The 24,790-nt window shown below is 38.7% G+C and overlaps 1 protein-coding gene across 3 annotated transcripts in view; it reads right to left on the bottom strand.

Moving 5' to 3' along the window:
- LOC138064344 (A disintegrin and metalloproteinase with thrombospondin motifs 6-like) overlaps positions 1-24,437 on the bottom strand; it is a 164,204-nt gene extending 139,767 nt beyond the window's left edge. The window contains exons 1-7 of one of the 3 annotated variants that reach the window (XM_068926397.1): positions 24,046-24,437; positions 18,583-18,969; positions 17,417-17,781; positions 9,742-9,910; positions 3,480-3,694; positions 2,845-2,928; positions 2,196-2,341 (exon numbers count right to left, since the gene is read on the bottom strand). In XM_068926397.1, coding sequence (XP_068782498.1) covers positions 2,196-2,341; positions 2,845-2,928; positions 3,480-3,694; positions 9,742-9,910; positions 17,417-17,781; positions 18,583-18,679 — 1,076 coding nt within the window. In that variant the 5' untranslated portion in view covers positions 18,680-18,969; positions 24,046-24,437. Of the gene's footprint in view, positions 1-2,195; positions 2,342-2,844; positions 2,929-3,479; positions 3,698-9,741; positions 9,911-17,416; positions 18,204-18,582; positions 18,970-24,045 lie in introns of those variants that run through there. The other 2 variants (XM_068926396.1, XM_068926395.1) reach the window with 2 other exon arrangements.
- Between the last annotated feature and the right edge of the window lie 353 nt (positions 24,438-24,790).

Genomic DNA, 24,790 nt, shown 5'->3' with positions numbered 1-24,790 from the left:
TTTTCCACTATTTCATTTTGAACTATTTAAAATTAATGTATCTACATGTTAAATTAATACAAATGTATATCTTTACTCATTCTAGCCCAAAAGAAAAAAAAAATCCACTTTTCACATAAGCTGACAATTTATTGCTAGAGTCAGCATAGTTAGCATTTTCAGTAAGAGCCGATTATTCCATTCAAATTTTTTCATGTAGCCTTTGGGATTTTTATAATTATTATATGAAATAAATGAAAGAAGCATTCCATCATGAAAGCAAATCACTGAACTTAAAAGTTCAGCAACGCTTTTAAAGACAGGTATTACTAGTCTGTTGATACTGCATTGGGAGGTTTTACTTTTTTAAGATGCAGATATATATTTAGAGGAGTAAACAGTTATTTTTATAACTCTTACATCCTTTTTAAGTTAGCATACACAAGTCCTTCAGAAACTTTGTAGTACAGTAGATAATTAAATAATAAGTCCCTCTCCCATAATAAGGTCTTTAATATTCACTACTTACTGACAAAAAATTATCACTTTCAATGGGTATCATTCACATTCTCTGGAAACTTGCTCCTATTGAAGTTAAAGGCCATCCTAACATTGATTTATGCCTTGTCCTGGAACATACATCTGTTCATATCTGTGCTAGGAACATCCTACCAGAACGGGAAAGCCGGCATAGAATATATAGTAATAAAACACATTTCAGCAGAACAGTGAAAGAAAAACAACTGTACTTTGCAGTGCCAGAACACCACCAACAATCTCAAGTTATTCAGTTACACCAGTAGAAATTCAATGTTACCAAAGCAGCTCATGTATACTGGGAGGCTTCAGACACAATCATACCACCAAGAGATTACAATTTTTCACTCCAGGACTAAATTATGCCAGTAGAAGTCTGACACGAAGCCACAACTCTAAACATGTACTTAATCTCACATATGTGAGCAGCCCTAGTTAAGTTAATGGGACTATTTGTATGCATAAAAATGGACATAAACAGAGGTCTCTGCAAAAATCAAGACCTTAGACTGTAACTGCATTTTATTTTGAATTTTATTCCATTTTTAAAAATATTATGACAGACGTTTTTTATACTTACTGGACTATAACAGTTCTCTACACTTTGACATTTAATCGTTCTAATTATTTTATGTGGTCAATAGCACCACAAAGTAAAAATTATATTTAAAAATATGAACATACAAAATACATAGAGCTTAATTAGCTTTTCTTTCCATTGGAAAAAGTTGTTCCTTTCAAAAAAAAACCATCACTACCCCCCAAAATACAACCACTATTACACCTTTTATGCAAAACTCCAAGTAAGACTTATTATTTTGAAAAGGTCTGCAGTGAACATAATGATTCCACAGACAGGTCACACACAGAGCCGTACAGAAATTGTCCTGGAAAACAGAAACTACAATAAAGGAGATCCCAACCCAAATTAGTGCTGCTGCACCTGCTGCTACTTTAACATGTAAAGGAAGGAAAGAATACTGTCCTTTAACAACTGGAAACAAATAAAGTACAGTTGCTTACTCACAACTGTAAGAAGCAATACACTGATGTTTAACCAAGAATGCAAGATTACAGAGCAAGCATTGCTGAATCTGTCACAGTAACAGTGGAGTACAAGCAAATGTGCACATAGGCAGGCTTTGAAAGTAGCTATTGAAAAAGACAGCTCTCATCTCAATTAAGCATAATAAATAAAAACAACTACCAAGCAGATTCTAACATTGCTTCAATCTGCAAGATCCTGTTGTTTCAGCAGAAAAATACTAATTTACAATAGCTGATGCTCTGGCTTAGAATTCTTACTAGAAAAAACATTATATATGGTTAACAAAACATTTCCCATGCTGTTTTGTCCCCCATAATTTGAAGAATTTTTTTTTCCAATTATAAAACTAGAAAATGTTCAGTAAGATCCATCTGTTCTATCAGAATACTTTCCATTGGCAGTTACGAAATGAGCAATAACAGCAGAGGCAAGTAATCTGTAGATCTTACCTTTCCAAATTCGTAATCTATATTTTAAGTCTTACATATTTGAAACAAGCCATCTGTTAATTCTTCTCCTCCTAAGATTACCTGCCAGTTATATTACTTTAAAACTAGCCTCTATATAAAAGTAAAAACAAGAAAGCTACAGAAAGAAAATAAAATAAACACAATACTTATAATGACCATACCTAGTAATAAGAACCGCATTATCATGGTGGGCAATCCCATTTTCTGGAATGGTGTTTCCATCACTTTGGTGGGAGAGAATGGATTTCTGCCACTTACAGAAGCTATCGAGGGACTTGTCTGCATGGTGGTTTATCTCCAAGTTTGGCTGCAATACAACATGCATACCAGAAATGTTCCAAACAAATTACTAAGGTCAGTTGTTAAGCCTTCCGAAGACTAAAATGGGACTATAATTAGAAGCAGTGGTTTCTAGGAATAATCTCTTCTTGCCAAATTTTATCTGTGTAAAAGCTGACCCAAAGTTCAGTTGTGTACTACTGAACAGGCATTCTTTCTGCTTCAACTTTAATAATGATTATGTCAATATAAAAAATTCAGAATATCAAAACACAGAGCTAAAAATAAAACTGCTATCCCTGAAGGTGTATTAATATTCACCTGAAGCAATGCACAGATATCTTTGGGATGGCACGTGAGGAAATATTCCTTTGAACTGTTTTATCTTGATTAAAGTACTGAAAGATTACAAGACAGGTTTTGTACACAAATGCAGCCATTTCAAGTAATAATTAAATGAAATCTATAATGTTATTCAATAGAGTGCCTTCTACTTCCAGGGATATAAAATTTAAGTGCAACAACTCTTACCTGATCTTCAGTGAGGACAATTAAACGAGTCACTATAATATTCACAACGTTTCCTAGACTGGAATCACGATAAAGTTTGGCAACCTGACCTCCAGAAAATAAGAAAAGGCACAAAGTCAGACAAGAAACACTATTCATTTCATAAGTGACTAAAAATTAACCTATATTCCTGCTAAATGTAATTTCATAATGTTCATTGCCTCTACCATCTGAGCAAGAACTATTTTTGGACCAACAAATGACCATTCAGTAAAACAAAATTCTTCCATCCTCTTTTTCACTGAAAGCTGTTTATATCTTGTTTCATAACCCATCCACTTTAAGGAGCATTTAGGGTCTTGATTTAAACAACAGAATAAAACTGCATAATCTCTCAATGTAGTCATATGAATTTAAAATTAAAGACAAAGACAATTTAAAAGTGATCTCAACATACTTCTTGACAGAGTCAGTACTGCATTTTTTCCATATTAATAGTCCATATTTTTCAACTATTAATTCCTGCAAGCTGATACATATTTCAAGGCGTTATTCATACCAGTAAATAAACCCAACATTTTATAGTTACTTATGATTTCAGAAAATGAAAGCTACATGCATGAGAGGGAACAAACACAAAGAGGGATCAAACTTACAATATTCATTACACTCAAAATGTAATGCTCAATGTCTTTGCGACCATGGTATCCCACCATCATTTTGTCTGCTACTACCAGCGTCTCCACAAATCGTTCAAGGCTTACTGATCTCTTCTGTCGACTGTGACTACTTAACGTATCATTGACTGGAAACGAAGTTGGAAAAGCAGATGCATCACTCATCCACCAAGGCTTACTGCTTCTTGTGAGGTCTTCTAGGAACCAAAACAATTAAACACTTCAGAGGGGTTCCTACTAAAACTTGTGCAAATACAGCTGTTTTATGTTGAGATTATAATCTTAAGGTTTATAAAAACAATAAGCCTTTCTTGAGGCAAGGAAAAACTAAATCTATTTGCTAAATATATATATACACACACTTGATTTTAAAGTAACATGCAATGCAGAATAAAATCTTTGTATAGATAGGTTCTCATTCTTAGCTTTCCTCAACACGGTTTAAGGTAACAAATCAGCCTCTTCTCTTAAAACATCTGCACAGCTATGTTAATATTAAAGATTAAATACAGCTAAGCATGAGTACATGTCAGGATTTTAAAGATAAGAACAAGAGTGCTACAGTATTTGCAAAAAAGCATACTGGAAACCAAAAATACAAAATTAAGGTAAAAGGAATCCAAATACACTAAGGAATTAAACAATCTGATAGTTCACCAAAAAAAAGCTATTTCCCTGCTGTAAAATTACACAGTTATCAGCACATTATGATTACTGCGTAATAGTATTTGGCCAAATAAATTACTTCTCTTTCTAAAAAAGTGAATATATATTATTTACCTCATGAATTAACTATTATGAGGAGCTTTAAATGGCCTGACACAGGATAATTTTATAGTTATTGCTAACATTAACTTCAATTCAAATACATTGATTCTTGTACTTGTAAAGTTCAAATAAATATATTTTGCTATAGAAAGAATAGCATTTGTATACAACAGACTGAATATTAAAAAAACAGTTACAATTATCAGCAAAATAAAACTCTATGAACTTTATTTGAATTCCTGGCCTCAGTGCAAAATAGAATCTCACAGAATCTCACAGAATCATTGAGGTTGGAAGGGACCTCTGGAAATCATCTGGTCCAACGCCCCTGGCTCAAGCAGGGTCCTCTAGAGCACATTGCCCAGGATCACGTCCAGGCGGGTTTTGAATATGTCCAGGGAAGGAATCCCCCCTACCTTCTCTGCAAAACTGGCTTTTCTATATGTAAAAAGTATCCATTTTACATATCCATTTTCCACACAGAACCTACATTGATCTCAAATGTCAGTTCATTAAAGGACATAATTAGGCCCCCTTTCTGCAAATAGGATTAGAGAATACCTATTCTTGCTAGTTATGGATGAACATAACATTAGAAGTTAAATATACTCTTAAAATGACTTATTAAGAACTACTCATGTGACTACCAGAGTTACATCCTTATCTCTGCTAAAACCTGTTCAACTAAGAATTGGTTAAGATAGGACCACTTCCTTCTGTGAAAAACAGCTTTATGCAATTCAGCTAAACACCCTATTTTCAAAGGGCAGCAACTACAGTACAAAGGATGTATATTCAGGTCAAAACTTGGTATACAAAGCTTCATCGTTCCCATTGCAGTGCTGTTTCATAACTCCTGAGTCCACAGTGTTGGCTTTAAAGGTTGCATATTTTAGAAAAGTTCAAAAATGAAAATAAACCAGATAGTTGACAAAATGACAACAAAAATCCTCATCATTCTGCAAGCTTTAATAATATTAAACACCTTCTAAAAAATAGTATGGGGTATTAAAGCCTTTTGAGGATTCTGTAATCAATAGCTTTTTCCATGTTTTTTGTCTCTGTTTCAGGAAATCCAAAGTTGCTTTAATTGTTCAAAGATCTTAATCTCACCAAAGCAGTGATTTAGGAATGTCTGGAATTCTCTCTTACAACTTCTGTAGTAAAATTAAAAAGAACACTTGGTTCATATTCAAATAACAAACGTTGATATTTGAGGACTTCTGACGCTCTTACAATGCTAAAAATACTTTACAAACGCAACATTATTTCCACATTCATTCATAATTTTTCATTTATAAAGATGCAAATCTGCTTTAAACATTTGAAAACCAAAGAGCTCATGCAGAAATCTTTCAGAAAAAAAGACACTCTTTTGGATTTCTCTTGATACCATCTTTCAAACAAAGGTCTCGGAAGACGTCACAAAGAACAAACATTTTTCCTTTTCCTTTCAGGTGGAGGAGGTTAGGCTTTAGCTAGTCTCATAAGTAATGGGAAAGTTGAAAACCCTCCTAAGTACTTAGCTTCACCCTCCATGAGCTGTTGATACTTTTACTGCAAGCTTGCTAAATAAAGTTGACTGAATTTTCTTAAAAAGCTAGAGCATTTCAATAAAAGTTTGCAACATACTTAAAAAAAATTTCTTAGTAAATTATGTCATTTTCCTCCACATTCCTAGATGAAAAAAATCCCTTTAAACTAGCATTAAGATTGAACATTGGTATCAATAAGTAAAAGAAAACAATGAAAACAGAAAAACACTGTGATTATCTCCAAAATAAGTATTACAAAAGCAAGAAGTTTAGTTCTAAATCACAACTGAAAAGAAATCCAAATGTGTGCAGACACCGAGTTTACAACCGTTGTACCCACATTTGCTTAAGTCAGTCCTCTAATGATGCTGGGGTGGGGGTGCTGGGGGAAGAGGGGAGAAGATAACACACAAATACAAACAAATAAGATCTCACAACACTATAGAAAATTAACGCACTAAAAACAACTGTGAGAATGTGCTGGTTTTTAGTATTTTAACAATGTATGTTAATGTATATACATGCTTTTTTTCTTTCTAGAACACTGTGTAAAATCTGGCATGAGTAAAATCCCTACATGAGGCAGCACGTAGTGGAGCCATCTCTAAATAATGCATCTGCCTCTTCTCAGGGTTCAAACGCCAATTTGATCTGAATCATATCCAAAGCAGTCTGTGTATTTGTAACAAATATACACATAAACACATACATACTTTGTTGTTGTTGCTTTTAATTCTTGCAACTCTAAAATTGCCAAACAAGCAGAATTTCAACTTTGGTCACAAGAACATAACTTTTCAGTAGAGCAGCATATTCCTTAAGATTGTGCAAATGCAGAAATAATGGATCATAATGGAAATTCTTTTGCAACCGTAACATAGTTACATGTTATTAGGCATCAGTCAAAATAAAAATTTCAATAAAACATACAGTCAAATACGAATACTATCAAAAGCAGTCCATAATAAAATTTTTGTGGCAAACAAAGATAGAACATTTTAGCGTTCTGTCTCTGAAATATTTACAGTATTTTCGATCCCACAAAGCATTCAGTGCTTCTGCAAGATGCTCCAAAGGCCTTATATCCCACTGAAGTAACTGGAATTTGAAGCTGAACAACTTCCTAGCAACATCTTAATGATTTCCGCTACATTTAATAAGACAGTTAACTTAGTGACAATACATAAATGAAATACTAATTTAGTATTTTTTGATTTTAAAAAATTCTTACGTCTGATTGCTTAAAAATCTCATTAAATTTTTGGAAACCAACCACAATTCCATCCTATATTCTTACCCAAACTTAAACCATCTGTCAAATAGAGAAATACTTTTATCCTTGTCTCTCAAATTCTATCGGCCACCGTAGTTCTACTATGTACTGTGAAGTAATCCATCACTTGCTCACCCCAACAAATTCTGATCATCCTCTCACCTAACTCCCTGCTCCACTTTGTCAGTTATTGCAATTTGTCTCATGAGGGTCAGAAATAACACTCTCCTTGTCCCTTGTTTCAAAAAACCTGACCACATCTTGACAGAGAGCAGATGACCTGATAAATTCAGGTCTAGATGACACCAGGGGAAACTTGTCAGAAAGCAAGTAGTGGCACACCTACACAAGTAGACTCCTCCCCACACATCATACTGGTATAACTGTTTCAAATGGATAGATAAAATCAGTTTCCCATACAAAATAAATGATATACTAGCAAAAATACAGTTACAGTTTTGTTACAACTGCATTTACACTTAGGGACAAGTGTACAAACAAAAAAACCCCCACGAATGGGAGCGTTCAAAACTTCCAAAAATGGTCAAATACTGAACAAACTTCATCCTACTAGCAAAAGAAGATATTATTGTAAATCTGGCCTCAGTCCTAGGGTCCGAAAGCTGAGAAATTGAAAATTAGTATTTGACTTTATTTTTTAGGTATTCTGGTGATATTTTGCATGCCATATCTCTTTGGGATAAAGGGTTTGAATAGTGCTCAGAAAATGAGTTAAAAGGTTTTAGTAGCTCACAAGAGAACATTAAAATAGTATTTCATCTTGAAACATAAGACCTTGCAGTTTAAGGTAATAAAAAAAGGTTTTCAGAAATTTTCAGTGAGTGGAAAAAGTATAGAGAACATCAGGTAGAGGTTTTGAGGAGAAAGACAAACTGAGATGAATGAGTATGAGCATAGTCTCCCACTTGCAAGATGCAGAGCTTTTGCATTTCGATGATTAAAGACTTCCGAATGTGACAGACACGAAAGCCCAGGGAACGCAGAGAGCTTCCAAGGACAGAGGGAGCATCAAATATGCAAAAGAAAACACATTAAAATTATCAGATGTTTCATAAGGAACGCATGCAAGACGCAAAGATCTGATGAGCCTAAGATCCATGAGACACACACCACCAGAACGGTTAGATGCCATCTCACCAACTAGCCACCAATGTTTCACCCTCACTTGGAGGAGGGTGACTTCCTAAGAATTAATCTAGAAGGTAACATCTAACAGAGGTCAGTATGTTTTCCTTTTCGAGGAACATTATAATGGTAAAAATTGCAGGGTCACACACTTCATGAACTTTTCTCTTATTTCAAGAGGTTTAAGTGCCCGCATTCCCTACACAATGAAAGAAAAAGATGGATGCTCCGCAGAGGTCTACTGTAATATGAATAAACTGGAGCACCCACATACAATAATAGTCTTATTTTACAATCAGTTAGTCATCCATTCCAAGTCTTGTAGCACACAGTAAAAATTAGAAGACTTGTACTGCAATCATGAGAAGAATGTAGATGAAATAATGCTCCCAAGAAGTTTGGTACAGGAAGTTTGACATTTCCTATGAGCCTAAACACAACTAACTGAACCACTCAGGAAAAACTCTTTCCCAAGCATGGGTCTTTACAGACAATTTGTGTTGCAAGTTCAGTTAGCTGCTGCCAGTAAAAGTTACAACCTCCAAAAGGAGAAGCTGAAAGAGGTAACATCAATGAACAATGATATTATTTTAATATTTGCCAACCTGTCCAACTGAATCTCATGCCCTGGACTAAACTTTTAAGAACAAGCTATTCTTGAGAACAATAACATAAACATTAAGATTAGATCATTTTTCAAGTACATGAAAAACATTATTTTAGCGCTCTAAAACAACTTGCCAGATTTACTCTAAGAAGAACTCAAGAAATCAGCTTTTGACTTAAGTTTAAGGAAGCAGAAATCATGTTAAAAGGATATTTGAAAAGTGTTTTTGTGGAAGTTAAACTGTGCTTTAAAGGCACAATCAAAACTATGTAGTCCTTCCTGCAGGGCACCTGTAAATCACCTACTCAGCTGTCATGGAATAACCTTAATTCACTGAACAAACAAACAAACAAAAAAAAAAACAACAAAATCCCACAAACACACAAACATACACAAAAAAACCCCACATCCCCACCACAGTATCAACACCTAAACCATCGTAAGCATGAAAGATTTGGAGACTCCTGATCAGTTCCAAATGTATTGCTAATAACACCACTAACAGATTTATAACATGTCAAGTTTGCACAAATGAGATGGAACACTTAAACCCTGAGCTGCAATACCTAGTCACTCAAGTAGCGCCTTCCAGTTCAGGAATGAAGCATATCTACAGCACATTTTTGAGGAAGCCTGTGCTCATCGCTACACTGTACACAACACAGAAATAAAGCAAGACTTATCCCAGTGCCTTATCCTTCAAAAGGCACCATATTCTTGATCTGATTCTGAAAAAAATTGCAGAACTACTTTTCAAAGGGGCACACCACATCCTTGAAAAGGAAAATTCTTACTGCAACGTTCTCCGCTGTATCTAACACATCAACTAAAAAAGGTTTTAAAACACAAGCTATCATTTCTATAATTAAGTTATAATTTTTATATACATAACTGACATTCATCCTTTTTTACCTGAGACTCCACAGTGACCATGATCATAGGGGTGTTGTTGGCGCATGGTAGACTTTTTGTAAATAACATGAGGATGACCATTTTCATAATTAAAGTTGCTGGAATTTTTTGTTATATTCCTTAAAGGCTCTATAAAATATTCTTCATCTTCTGTAGCAATAACTCCATGCTTAAGGAAGAAAAAAAGAAAATAAATGCCTCAAAAGACAAAATATAAAACTAATTAGTGAGCTTAATTTACAGCAATATTTGACTATCATTAATTTCTGTGAAGAAATTCGCAACAATATACCAACAGAGGAAACAGTGTATGAGCCAGCTCTCCTCCACTGACTTTAGTGGGAGTAAGAGTATACTGATCCCTATAAGCAACACAAAGAATAAAGAAGAAAAAGAATTAAAAAAGAAAAGAATAAAAAAAATCGCCCTACTTCTGGAGTTCTTTCCCAGCATCTTTGGTGGATGTGGTAAGAGAGTAAGTATATGACAAAATATCTGTTCACAGAGATGTTCCAAAACTACATGATTCATACCCGTTAAAAGTGATGCCAAGCCAAAATGGCCTCATTCAAAGGGTGAGTCCCATATGCCTCTATGATGGCATGCTAGTAGATCCTTAATGCCATACACTGCATACTGGAAAACTACATAAAGGACCTATTTTAGAAAATATTGTTCAGGGAAAACATTGTGTTCTACATCCAGATGCTGAATTCCAAAACTGAGCTAGAGCTATTAAAATCAAATTATGAGTATTAACTTAAGCTACACTATCTACAAAGCATTTATTCCTTAAAAGGTCTCACCACAGACCTTTGGCAGATCAGAGTTGTTGCAGACTATGTACCAGATCTCATTCCTCATAGCAAATGAACATTTTTCCCCCCCCCCTCACACAGCAGCGCAGAATGGTACATCTCATAATTTCACATTTGCGAACTCAGTTTCTTCCAAATAGGAAGTGGTTTATGGAAGAAAGGGGAGATTTCAGACCAACTATGCAGTTTCCTGAATCTTCAGCAATTAAAACTGAACTTTAGAAGAAAATCCAGCTTTGGGATCCTTTCGGATATTGAAATATTGGGGAATAGCCTGGACAGACGCCCAAATCTACATTTGCTAACTTAAAAATTCTGATATCTGTATCAAGAAATTTCTGAACATTATGAGAAAGAGGTACTGATCAGTCAGCAGACTGGGAAGCAGGAAATTCTGCATTCACATCCTGATTTGATGAATCACAAACTGATCTAGATCCCATTAAAGCCACTATAAAGACTGCTCAAGGTAACAAAAGAACATATTCCTAATTGTGAATTCATCATTATTTCACCCAATTCAAGAGGATTTAAGACTACTCAGACCTCATTCTCAACATACCATCTCATCTTCATCTTCATTCTCCTCATTCTCATCTTCAAGAATTAGTATATATTTATTTAAGCTCTGCAATCACTGATGTGTGTAGAAAGCCTGTCTCAAGATACTTCTTAAAGGTTGTAATTACCCTCTTACAGGAACAGCCAATACAGCTGTATATTTCTATTTCTGCTGCATTTTGTCTGTAAAGCAAGTCTTATGCATGGGTCTTTCTTCAGATGGGTTGTACTCCTCCAATGAGACCTCCAAGATACAAGTAACCATAGAGCACTTGTTCCATATCTGCTTTAAATAACCCAAAGCTGTTCAGAAGATTAGGGCTTGCCACTGCATTCTTGCTCAAGACCCTCCTCCTACTGCTCTTCTATGTACCAGCAGTCCATCCCTGTTCGCTCCCAGAACAACAGGATTTCAGTAACAACATACAACTTATAAAATAAAAAATCCTTTTAAACACTGCAGGAATAAATGTGTTTCCTCTAAATATACTCCTACTATGTATTTTGAAAACATATACGTTAATACATTTCATTTTTCAATTACACGTTTCCTACATAGTGACCATAACAATTAACATTCCTCTTCAGTAATATTCTTCCATTATGAACTCAATTATTTACTACAGAAAATAACAGCACGGCCTAAATTCACCTGGACAATGTTGGTACAAAGTTTCTCTTGTAATGCCTTCTTGGAATCTAAGATGTCACTAAAAATAAATCACTTACTGGTACAGTGCTGCTTAAACAGTCTTGAAAGTATAAACCAAACTGTAACTAGATTTGCCAGATGTGTGGAGAGAACCTTGACAGTCTGGATTGCATCCAGTCTGGATGTCAGACATCTGGGTTCAAGCGAATCCTGGGCCACTATGAGCTCTGCTATAATGTTCCCAGAGGAAAAAAGAGTCCTGCGGAGTGGTTCTGACCAATACCATCTGTTTTTTGCCAAGTCTGAGGAGACAGAAGTACCATCCCTACTATGGCCCTGCCTATGAAATAGGCCTTAACTCTTCCCGTTTGCGCTTAAGTCCAGTCACGTTACCAAGTCTAAGCATAACTGAGTCAGTTCTATCAGATACTGACATTAACAGTTCTAAGAGGTGATATGACCTCAGTGGAAGCAAGTCAATTCAGATGCCATAAACAACACTTAATTGCAACTTTTTCTAAATAAATTGTGTTTAAGAGAAAAAAAAAAACTATTATGATTATCTGCAAACTACCACCACAGCTCCTTCAAGTACTAGCAGTGAAGGCAGTCAGGAAACTATCACCAAATTTTTCTATGCCTAGTCAATATCTGATCTCATCTACCCAAACAGTACAGTCGTTTAACAAAAAGAGATTTTAGTAACACTTAGTTGAGGAACGGTAGACAAGCTTTAGCTTACACCTGCCACCAGGCAGTCAGAATATTATGCATGTGATCAGTTTCTGTAGCTAGCAGAGTGATTTGCTAAACAGTAGAAAGTCACTAGCCCTGTCTATAAGCCCTGCATATGTATATCATTTTAAACAGAACATATTAATTCAGCTTACAAACAAAACCGTTCTTCCAGTATTAAACTGGTGTGAGTGATCTCGTTGAATCGAAGTGAATTTTTAAGCACTAAATTCTGTATATTAGGCAATACCCCACTGAAAAACAGCGTTTATTCCGAGTTTAGAAAACGTATGTGGCTGGAGATGCTTCCATCGTACATGCATTCAGTAATGATGGGATAATAGTGGGAATTACACTATTATATGCAAATGAACATCTTAAACCCCATTTTTGGCCTATCATCTACTATTTGGCCAAAATTAAGTTTCAGTTGAAAAAGGGAGATTGAAATGATGTATTTTAAAGTATTTAAAGGAATTAAATGTCTTTTTTTTCAGTTTTGTTTTTACAGTCGAACTTTTAACAGTTTGCAAATTAAACTTCTGCTCCAAAGCATGAACGGTATCATTAAGACGCAAGAACGACCAGCAAAATGTTTTGACAAAAATATTATGAATTTAAGAAATAAGCTGAATGCCCCAAATAGGTTACTACAAGCAACATTCCGAAGATTGTTATCTAAAACAGATTGTTTGAGGTCCTGTGTTATCCAATCCCACTACAGACTGCCAACTCCTGCTAACATATATAAAGTCTGGATCCAGCAGCTAGACATGCTCAGACAGATCTGTGAATCCACATGGAGTTCCCCTGAATTTCTGAAAAGGAATCTTTTTGTGTCAAGCTGTCTAGCTAGGCCTTACCATACTTCAGATGTCCTCTATAATTCAGTTTGTTTCTATAACCAATGGTCAAGTAAGCACTTTTTCCACACAGTACTGTTGTTTTCCAAAGTTTCTCCCTGCTTTACACCTTTCTAGCTTTATCTATTTTTAATACAAAATAATAGTAATGGAAACTTCTGAAAAAATCTCTGTGTTGTTCAATATCACTACAGCTGGTTCTCTGCTTCTGTGCCTTTTTATGACTGAAGAAGCAGGCTGCTTTAGCTTAGTGCATTCTTAAGTACAAAAAAAAAAAAAAGTGATCTGGACTGGGACAGTACATTATGGAATTTACCTAAACACTTTAAAACTAGGAAGAGCTTATACATGATTTTCTGAAAGTCCATACTGCAAATACTTATCAGCAACAAAGAGAACTCCAGAAAAAAAAAAACAGAATAGTAGCTCAGGCTTTAATATAAAATAATTTGGAAAGAAGAGAAATGATAAGTCATGAATTATTTTGCATATGATTTAAAAGTACTACTCAAGGTATCACATTATATGCAATTTACAATCTGTAAAAGTAGATGCCCTATTTAAGGTAGAATCAGCTTTCATATCAGCTAATTTAAGGCGCCTATGAACAATTTATAAAAATATAAATTTTTGAATATATGAAAAGAATATGGAGTTTTCTGGCAAAATAATTCTTCCTTTAACCATGTAAAGCTCATTCTTCTAGCTACAACCTCCTACTCGGGCTTTCTTAATCATTTTGTTTGGACAGAGACATCTGTGCTACCCAGTACAGTCCATGTAAACTTACATGCCATGGGAATATTGGTATTTTACATTAAACATCTCCTTGGAACCACAGTAGCCCCAAAATGAGATTTAACCTCCGATTCACTTTCCTAATAATAAATCACTTTCTGCAAATTTTAAAAGTATTTCCCGCTACTGGGCTTTTCAGCTCAAAATGAGAAAATCTGCCACAGCAGAAAACTTGCTAGAGCGTTCAATAAGAGCTTTGACACCTGAAGTGGGCAGAGGTGAATAAGAACAGGAAAAGTTTTGATTTCTGCTTTATTCCACTACCAAAAGCCCCAAAACTTTTCTTTAAAACTTGTTCCGCTCATAATTAGACCGACCTCTCTCCATAGGGTAAAAGTCTCTCTTCTGCCAGCCTGCCACTGTTTCTTTTCTTCTTCCCTTCAGTATGACATAACCAGCTTAGACAATGCCTCAGCACTGCAACTGCTTTTGCCTCAGCCTTCTTGCTTTGCACTCAACATCTAAAGGCCTGAAAAAAACTGCTCTTTGCAGGATTTTTCCCGAGAGGGCCAAACGTGCAATCCATACACAAATGGAACATCCAGCGAAGCAACTATGAGTTCGGAAGCTAACAAGCTTGCTGGACAAGATCTTCAGGTCCCTCTCATGACTGCTCACTGGATTTTAGAGCGTTTTAGAGCGTTCAACTTCAGATGAATTACAGCATAATTGGGGCCCAGCAGATGAAAACTACAAGAACAACACTCAGTAAGTTAGCAGCCTGTAGTCCTGGGGCACTAGGTAAAAGGAATATAGAGGGAGAGGCTGAAACTGTAAACAGTGAGAGGCAAATGAACTGATTGCTGCTCAGTTTTATCATAATGAAACTGAAAGCTCTATTTGCATTAAAACTCATCTCAGATACTACAAACGTTTTTCAAATTCATACAATTTACATCAATTAAACCATGGTCTCAACCACCCATCCTGAATAACCACACAGAGGAACTCAAAACATTCATAAGGGGACGAAATTTGACTGAGCTGATAATCCTAAATCCTAAAAGGACAACCGGCATAAATGGAAGGCTTAAGTTTACAATTAGAAAGAAGAAAGTGAGCCAAGATGGAGGAAGTACCACTCAGTGTTAACAGCTATTACTTGTTTTCAATATTATTGACAACTTAAAATCACAGGCTTTGGACAGATGCGGACCAAGGAGTATGCAGAGTATGACCGGCAGTCTCTTACAGACCAACAAGAAGACTGGAAAACATAACAAATGCCTTGAGCATGAATCTACTATATGCTGAATTAACATCAACTCTAAAATAAATAATAGTTTGTTTGTTTGTTTTTTTTTATTAAGCATGTTCTAACAAGCAGCTGTATAATAAAATGCTTGTCACTAAGAATCATCATTTTAAAAATAACTCTGTGATGGATTTATCTGAATGGAGTGGTAGCTCCCATACTCAGTTCTCTGGAAGGCCCTGCCAACACCGTGTGGCAGAGGAGTTGGTATGGCAGATGAGTGGATTGTGTCCAGCCCACCACTGCAGCCCTTTAAAGGCTCCCTGTCTCACTGAAGAAGCAACCTCACTTCTGCTTTTGGAGCGTTATGGGAGCCTCACATGCTTCTGACTTGGTCTTTCCTAGGAGAGGCAGTGGGCACCTGACACATTGCAGTCTCAGTCAGGAAGCACGACCATGGAGTAGGACTCCAGAGACCCAGTCATAGTGCGCCCAGGCACTCAAGACTGCCTTAACACAGACCAGGAGTATCTGGAAGAAGAGATGTAAGAGCTGTCAAAAGCTAAAAACTCTGAAGATAACGACTTAATTGGGAAACAATCCACCCTAAAGCTAACTTACAAACACTACGTTAATCCACTGACACCTGGAACCATAAAACAATAGAAGGTTTCACTGCAGCAAAACAATGAGGATACGGACAGAAGGAAATCACGCAACAACAGGAGTGTCAAAAGTCACCTCACAGTGCGAGGCGCAACAAGGGCAGTGAAAAAATGTTCTTACATGAGACTGTAAAATTGAAGTTAAAACCATATTAAATTAAGACAAATCAGTTGCAAGTCTGCATTAACTGAACTGTGATACCACATTCGGCAGAGAGCTCCATCTGAACTAGGTTTCCGTAGAAGTGGTCATTCACCCCTGGAAATCCTCATTAAATTCTTTATCAAGACTACCCAAAACGTTAACCTAAACTTTATCAGGGTGATCACAAACAGCTGGGTGCACTGCAATCTATCTAGCTCTGAAGCTGAAGGCATTTGTTTGCAATCATGTCCCAAGATACATTACTCTATAGAGCTTCCAAGGATAAAAAGGACATACTTCAGCAATTTTTTAATCTTTTTTCCCCCCTCCTTTAGCAATTAGATCTGTCTACACCTAACAAGACAACTGACTGGCGTTCTACTGTAATAAAAATAGAACAAATAACCACTATACATACACACATATTTTTACTACCATAATTACTAGATTATTGATTTACTATTTCCTAATGATGCCCCTGTATTGTAGTATTTTGTAACACAATAGTTGAAGATTTCTGTTGTAATAAAAGGAACTTTTCCCATTCAAGTATTACTGCCATGTGATCAAGAGATCAACAATAAGAGAAGAGTTAATTAAAAAAAAAAAAAGTAGAGATGAGAATTTCTAATTCTACTTTTAGTTTAAATGCAATTGTTTGACTTGTAAACAAAAACATTTAAAGAAAACAAAAAACCAAAGAACAGTCACTTTCTAATGCTGGTACTTGCAAAGGATCTGCTTTCCTCTTTGCTTTTTGGATTTATACCAATGATGACTTGCACGCCAAACAATTCCTCTCCTCTGTTATTTACTTGAATTTTCTATACCCAAATTCTCAGAGATGGCAAGTGGGTGTTCAGTTTAATCAATGTCTCATTGGAGAGACTGAGCATCTTACAGGATCCAGTGTTCCCCTCGCCCCTTGAGTTTTTAAATTTTAATAACCTATAATAATCTCACCACAGACCTAATTTTGCAGCCTTAAAGCAGACACTGTCAACACTGAAAACGCAGCCTGCTGAAGGACTACAGAATTGGGTCTTAGTACTTACAATTAAGCTTAAGAAACTGATGACTACTTTTCCCCAGGACCCAGATCTGGTGTTGGGTTTTTTTTTTTTGCACCTTCTTGCTTCTCGCAGGAATTCAAAAGACTGAAAGATATGCCAATTAAGTTCTTCTTCAGTATTTTAAAAGGGACAAGGACACTTTTATACCAGAACATGTAACATGCACTTACCAGGCCATCGCAGTTGCTTAAGGCCACTTTAGTTGTAATATGTTGGTCTTGCAAATATCCTGTGTAATGACAGTGGTCTAAAAAATCGTGCTTCCATTGAGGTCCATCTTTCCCCCAGTATTCTACTGTAAAATTTTTGGATACCAAATCTGTGTTGAGAGTCAGGTTTAAATGAAAGTGCTTGCCATAGGCGGAAAGTTTAAAAAATAATTTAGATGCTGCCAGTTCTTGATCATAACGGTCTGCGCTCCTCCTCCTCCTCGAGGGTTTAGCATTTTTCACAGTAAAGCTGAGGAAGGCTCCATTTTGATCAACCCTTATTGGGATTGTTAGCTGGTAGTGTTCAAGGTAAGACAGGAACTCCTCTTTGTAATCACAAGGTAAGACAGTCCAGGGAGTGGGCATAAAAGAGAAGAAAATATAACAGGAAACAACAAGTAGTAGTATAAACATTAAACATATTTGGCTGAATCTCATCACCCTCACGAGTGAAAGTCATTTGCAGGTAAATTTGAGATGCAGAGCTTTATAAATAAAATACACTTTCTTTCTAAGTAAACAAAATATGTTCAGTTTCCTATTAAATTTGATGCCACTGGAAACGCCAAAGTTAGAAACTGCTTATCTTTTTCCTATTTACCCAAAATATGCAAATATTTGGGGCTAAATTCTACCCAAGAAGGAGGCATTCTTCCCAGTGATACCATTCAAAGCCAAAAGCTATTAGATCCACCTGCGAAAATAAAAACAGTTGTAAAGACAAGAAGTATTACTTCATAAAAACATGTATACGGCTCTTCATTCCATTAAAAAAAAAAAAACCTATAAAAGTTAATGGATCAAAGTAAGATTAGATCCTTACTTCCTGGTTTTTAAGAAGTGCTAATGGGGTTATGACAAGTCTCTAAACTATTAGCCAGTACAACATTTTACAGGATTTAATTTGCAGGGCTTTCTTACAGCTAAAAGAAAGACAGAAATTAAAAAAAACAATTTAATCGGAGTCTCTGTAATTAATCTTTCATGAATCTGTCATGATAATGAATCATGACAGAATTAAGAGCCTGTAAGATATCATCAATTATATAAACACGGTTTAGAAAACGTTACCCACATTTAACACAAAAATTCGTTCTTCTGGTCAGCTACAGAGGTCAGACCCCTACCTTGAGAACTATATGAAAGCCTGTTGTCACTGTGAAATTCCGACGAAATAACGACTAGGCTCAAAATCCATGTCCACGTCTTCCAAAAAATTTCCATAATTCAGAAAAACAGAAAGTTTTTCCCCCCCCCTCCTTGGAGGGCTACCTGTGTGCTATAGACTTAACTCCACTCCAGAATCGCACCATAACAGGTATATTTATTTTATATTACTTCCAAATTAACTACTGGATGTTCCACTTTTTGACAGGTATCCTTTTCCGACAACCTGTACTTTCTTCTATATCTGCAGTCATTTTCTCAACTCAAAAATAAGCATTTGTAAAATTCCTTAAGTTATCTGTAAGATGTTAGACTGGGCAGTTACTGAATTTTCTCCATTTCTTTCCCTGAAAAACAACAGAAAAATGAGTCAAAGCAAATTCTTTCTATTAAAACAGATCTATACTGCAAAATATTAAGTAACTATAATGAACTACACAATATAAAAATACAAATACAATAATATTTAACCATTACTACTTATATGGCCCAAGGTCACGATCTTAAAAACAATGAAGTACCATTAACCTTGAACGAGGAGTTCCATACAGCTTAAGATGCACATATACGCTTCAAGTTAAATAGGTGTAAGAATTTATAAAGTTAAAAGTTTCAGGTTGCTCAAATATTTTGTTCAGACTTGTTCCAGCTATAATCAATGCAATGTATTCATTGATTTCAGCAGTGAATAACTAAACCCAATACACTGGTAGACAGAGGAAGAACCTGGGAAAAAATCCAGAGTACAGTTATCTGATCTTTCCACAGCATGTATTTTGTTATTACTTGGGCCTGGGTTTTGCTTATGCAGGCAAAATTCTCATTCAGTTAAATGGGAATGCTGCACATTCTAACACCAAAGAAAGAATTTCAGTATTTGAAAGTATTTGTCACACATTTTAAGCTTTTAAATACGTTGTAAAAGTGTTTTGTACACATAAAGTGTCATTTGATATATTAGAATATATTTTTATTTCCTTTTGGAGGCAATGGGATTGAGTGAATGACATGCTACCTGTTATTTTTCTACATTTAAAAAACTATTGCAGTAACATTAAAAAGCAGCCCTGTATCTGGCCATCGGTTAAATGGAAGGTCTATGCAGCTGCCCAGCAGTTTGTTATCACTGGATACCATACCAGGTGTTACATCAGCTGGTACTAATCAGTCTTAATACAATCCCAGCACACCTGTGCTTAGAGCAGCTTCTACAGAGATTGGGGTATGTCAAAACAGAACACCAGAGAAGGGGTAACTGTTTGAAGAAATGACCAACAGCATACATAGTCATTTACACACGCACCAGGTAAGGGACTCCCACAATTTTAGCAAGGTAAATTAACAACATTCATTCAGATGCATAATGCTCTTAAAGTCAGTGGGTTGTTTGTTAAGGTTAAATAATTGCAGTATGTAGAACTGTTCAACTTTATATATATCAAATTCATCTCAAAATCAACAGGAAGCAAATCCTATTTACTAACATCATAGTGAATATTAGGAAGCTTCTCTGCCAATTTGAAATGCATCTTATTATTACTATGTTCATGAGGTTAATCTGATCATTCCAGTGGTTGCTTTTTAGGTATCTTTCAGGATAGTACAGAGGGTATAACTAAGTATGTAGAGGAAATAACTGGTATTTTGTAAGCATGGCCTGGGCTTAGTAATATTTTTTTTTCTCTGAGGAAGCATGAGGATTCAGTGATGCCATTCACTTACAGTAAGGCCCCAAAGGGTATTAATAAAATCTCTAACCTGGCCTTTCAGGTAATGCCTTTATTATCTGGCTAATATTTAAATATAGCTTTTAAATAGATTGCCAAAGTTTATTGTAAGTTCTGAAAAGCCATAACCAATCTCATACTCTTCTGCTAAATTAGTCTATTAAAGAATGTGCCTTATTTCCAGTTTGAGTATGTCCAGCTTCAGATTTCAGTCACTGCATCTTGCTTTCCCTTGGTCTGCTAATGAGGTTAGTTATAATGGATAGTTATAATCTGATACAATCACCTCTTGACTCTCCGATTAGCAACTCAATCTATTCAGTCTACCTCACTCTGTACAATACAGTTTCCAGATGTCTAATTATTTCTGCAGCCTTTTTTTCTGAATCCTTTCCAATTTTTCAGCATCCTTCTTCATGCATAGACACCAGAGTTGGACACAATATTCCAGTAATGGCTCATTAATGCCATATATAGAGGCAACATTGCCTCACAGCTTTTACTGAGCCAAAAACATCATAATGGGAAGCTCATGTTACGCTGATAATAAATTGCCCTAACATTAAGATCTCCTGAAACTGCAGCACCTGAAGAAGTAGGTAGCTCGGAATACTGGAAGTAACTACGGTGCCCATTATCTGGGCATCACTGGCCCGCGTTAAGCCTTGGTCAACAGCGCCCAAAAGTCATCCCCATCTTTTCAGATGGGGATGTGAAAAGGTCCTGTGTGAAATGGTTTGCCTTATTCTAAGCTTTAGAGAAAAAGCATTCACACAACAACATCCCCTTTTAGTAATGGAATCGTAACGGATGTGAAGGACAAAGCACTCCAGTAACTCCAGTTATAGTGCTTCCAGTATGAAGTTGGGTAGGAACATAAAAGCCTCTCCTGTCTATACTTTCTCTCTGTCTTTACCCATATACGTTCAGCATTTCAGGTTTGATTACGGTCAAGACACCACCTTTCATCAGCACTAAACTTAGGACAAGAGGTGCTTTCTCTACCTAGTGCCAGAACTAGGCGTTTATCACAGGCAGCAGAAGGTGCGGTTCTGTTTCCCTGACATTTACCTAAAGCCATAGTTTCTGCCTTACTCTAAAACCTCTGCAGGAGCAGCAAAGAAAAATTACGTCAAGTGTTTCAAAATCCGGAACGGGGATGGCCAGACAGTGCCCTGCACGGGGGATGCTGTGGCAGCACAGATGACTCAGTGGCAGTCTTTCACTGCTACCACAGGCTTCCTACCAACCGAACCGCAATAAGGAAAAAAAAGGCCATAAACACATACAGCAAGACTTTGGGACACAACGTGGATTATTTGGTGGCAGTGGCTAACCAAACTGCTCAGATTGGTCACCTCGGTACCCTCCCACATGGCAAAGGGACACAGGTTAGGCGCCTTGGGCAACTCTACCGTCCCTTGAGTTTTAGTACAGGGGAGCTGAAGTTTTATCATAGCAAGCTGCTAAGGGGCAAATAACCCCCAAACCAGGGGCAGCATCGGCAGAGGCGCTCCTCCCCTCCCCCCGCGCCGCCACCACAGCGCCACGAGCCCAACGGCCACCGCAGCGCCGGGCAACCGCCAACCGCCCTCCTGCGCCGGCGGGCACCACAAAAGCCTAACGGACGCTTCGCCGTGATCGGGTCTTGCGGTAGCAGCAACGGCACGGAGCAGTACTGGACTGGATAAACAAACTGCAGGTCGCGTTTCGTGGCGGAATCGGGCATACGGGTAACCAGCCCACCCAACCGAGGGGAACGGCCAAGGCATCGGGTTGCCCCGCGGACGGAAAACGGCCCCGCGTTCCCGCGGCGATCGCGGGCGCCGTCTGCGCGGCCCCCACAAGCAGGGGCCGCCGGGCGGGCGGCCGCGCCTTCCCGCGGGGGCGGCGCGCTCCGCGGCCGCGAGGTGCCCGCCGCCGCCGCCGCCTTCCCGCCTCCGCCGCCGCCCCTGGCGGGCGGGCGGGCGGGCGAGGAGCGGGAGCGCCGCGCCAAGGCGCGCCCCGCGCGGCCAGGGGCGGCCGGCCGCGCCGGCAGTACGAGTGGTTGCTAAGGAAATGCGGAGGGAGGGGCGGGAGAGGACGGGGAGGGGGTGCGAGTCAATCAAAACAAATTCAATTACAGGTATCGGGGCTGGCCGTGAAAAGCGTTACACGGCTTCAAAAGCCGGCGGATTAGCCGTGCCCCCCGGGAGCTACGCAGACGTAAATAGCAGCACGCAGACCTCATTTTTGAAGGGGCTTCTTGAAAAGAGATTGGGGGGGGGGCCCGCTGGGGGAAATGAGAGGGTAAGTACAAAGGGAAAAGACGGATCTTTCCTTCCCGGTTATTCATCAGAAAGCGAAGAGTGAAGAAAGAGTGCTGCTGTGTGTGCCATAATGTAAACCCGCGGCCAGCTGCCCCCCGGGGGCACAGGGCTGCCGCTATCTGAACAGCCTTTCCCCTCCGTCTGCCCCACTCCTCCCCTCGAGCTCGGCCAAAGGATCAGCTGTCATTGTATTTCTAAAAATGAAAAAACAAAACAAAAGCCTAAAACCAGCAGGCTAAAATATATATAAATATATATCTACCCACACACCCCTACACGTATACACACTAATATTATACGTACACAGACACACGTCTGCACACACACACACACAAACGTTAACAATAACAAAAAGAGACCTTAGCGGGAAATACTAGTATTGAAGCAAGCTGGAGGTCACCAGACACACATCCCTCAAAGAAAATTCAGAAGGAGGAGGAAAAAAAAAAGCCCTCCTCCCTAGAGAGGCTGAAGGGAAGAGTCTGGTTGCTGTGGTAGAGTTGATCCTAAAGTTAACTTTCAGCAGCCCATTTCCAGACAGCAGCGCTGAATCTATTTGGATAAAACGCGTGTGACCCAGACACTTGGCGTTTGGCCCAAACGCGTTGCACCGGCAGCCCAAATAAAAACAAGGAGTCTGCCTCTCTCGCTCTCCCTCTTCCCTCTCGTACAACAATGAAAGAAATTAGCGAAGCCCGAAAATCCGCACTGCCGCCGCCGGGCAGCGAGAGCCCACTTACCTCCCCCACCGCGCCGGTCCCTCCGCGCCCCGCCGCCCAGGGCGCGCGCCGATAAACAGGGCTCCGCGGGGTTAAGAGTCTAGCAAACCCCAAGCGGCTCCAAGTAAATCAAAACCACACGCTTCCATCTTCCTGATGAGCCCGGCCAGAGCTTAACATCTCCGCGAGCATCAGGGCTGCAGTCTCGCCTTCGCGCGGACCCTCTGAGTTCAGGCACAAAATATGCACTTGTCTGACCGCTAAAGTAGGCGCTGGACATGACACGACCAAACGCTGGGCTTTTTAAACTCACGGCAGTCTGGAATAGTTGTGGGTTGTTTGTTGGGTTTTGGGGGCTGCTTTGGTTTTCACCTTTTTTTTTTTCCTCTTCCCTCTACCAGCGATTTAGTATTAAAAAAAAAAAACTCTAAAAAAGAGCTGCACTATTCAAGACCGTACTTCATAAATCACTACCCTTTTCGGTTGAAAATCCTCGCACCCCCTTCCCCCATCCTCAAACCTCAAAGGTTTCGCTCTGAAATTACTCCAAATCCACCTCGCCTAATGCAATATAAACCTCCCCCCCGCTCCCCAAAGCCCTGCACGCACCATTATTCGGGACAGAAGAAAAGCAAAAGTTTCATTGAATAGCGTGAAATCTTCCTTACCGTTTTCATCTTCAATTTCTGATATAAAGTAAGTTTCAAACAATAGAGATTGCACAGGACGGTTCCCGTATTCCTCTCTGCTTTTCCCCTCTGTGCAAGCAACCATCAGGGTTATATTCTCCAACAGAATAAAATTCTCTAGCCTTCCTAAAAGGGGTTTTTAGAAAACGGACTGACTTGGCAGGAGGAGGGATGCCATCAATTCACCCAACCTATCACCCTGCACATTTTGTCTTTCCAACAAAAAAGGGGGGGAAGGAAGGAAGGAAAAACAGGCTTATATTGGGGTGGGGGTGGGTGCCCTCCTCTTGAACAGCCTCCTCTGTGCAAAATACCATGTGAATATCATCTGAGTTGGGGGGGGGGGAGGAGAGGGGAGCGAGAGAGAGAGAGCGAGCGAGCGAGAGAAAGGGGGAGAGGGAAGGCAGGCAGGCAGAGCAGGAAGGACTCAGGAAAGTTTGGTTGAAGTAGCCCCAGACCTCCTCTCGCTGCCGGCCCCCGGCCAAGCCGAGCGCGGCGGCAGCAGGGAGCCTTGGCAGCCTCGCCCGGGGAACGGCGCGGAGCACGCTGACGTCAGCCTGCAGATGTGCCCCGGCCGGCGGCGCGGCTGCGCATGCCCGCCGCGTCACGTGGCGGCGGGGGGGGCAGGGGTACAGTCGGGGTAACGAAAAAGAGCGGGGGGGGGAGGGCAGGGAAGCCCCGTGCCACTCACCGGCGGTGGCGCGCGGCGGCGCGCGCCTCGCTC

The sequence above is a fragment of the Struthio camelus genome, chromosome W (assembly GCF_040807025.1).
Source record: "Struthio camelus isolate bStrCam1 chromosome W, bStrCam1.hap1, whole genome shotgun sequence".
In the NCBI taxonomy this organism is placed as follows: domain Eukaryota; kingdom Metazoa; phylum Chordata; class Aves; order Struthioniformes; family Struthionidae; genus Struthio; species Struthio camelus.
Note: the sequence above shows the minus strand (reverse complement) of the source record. Positions and strands in the feature narration are given on the sequence as shown.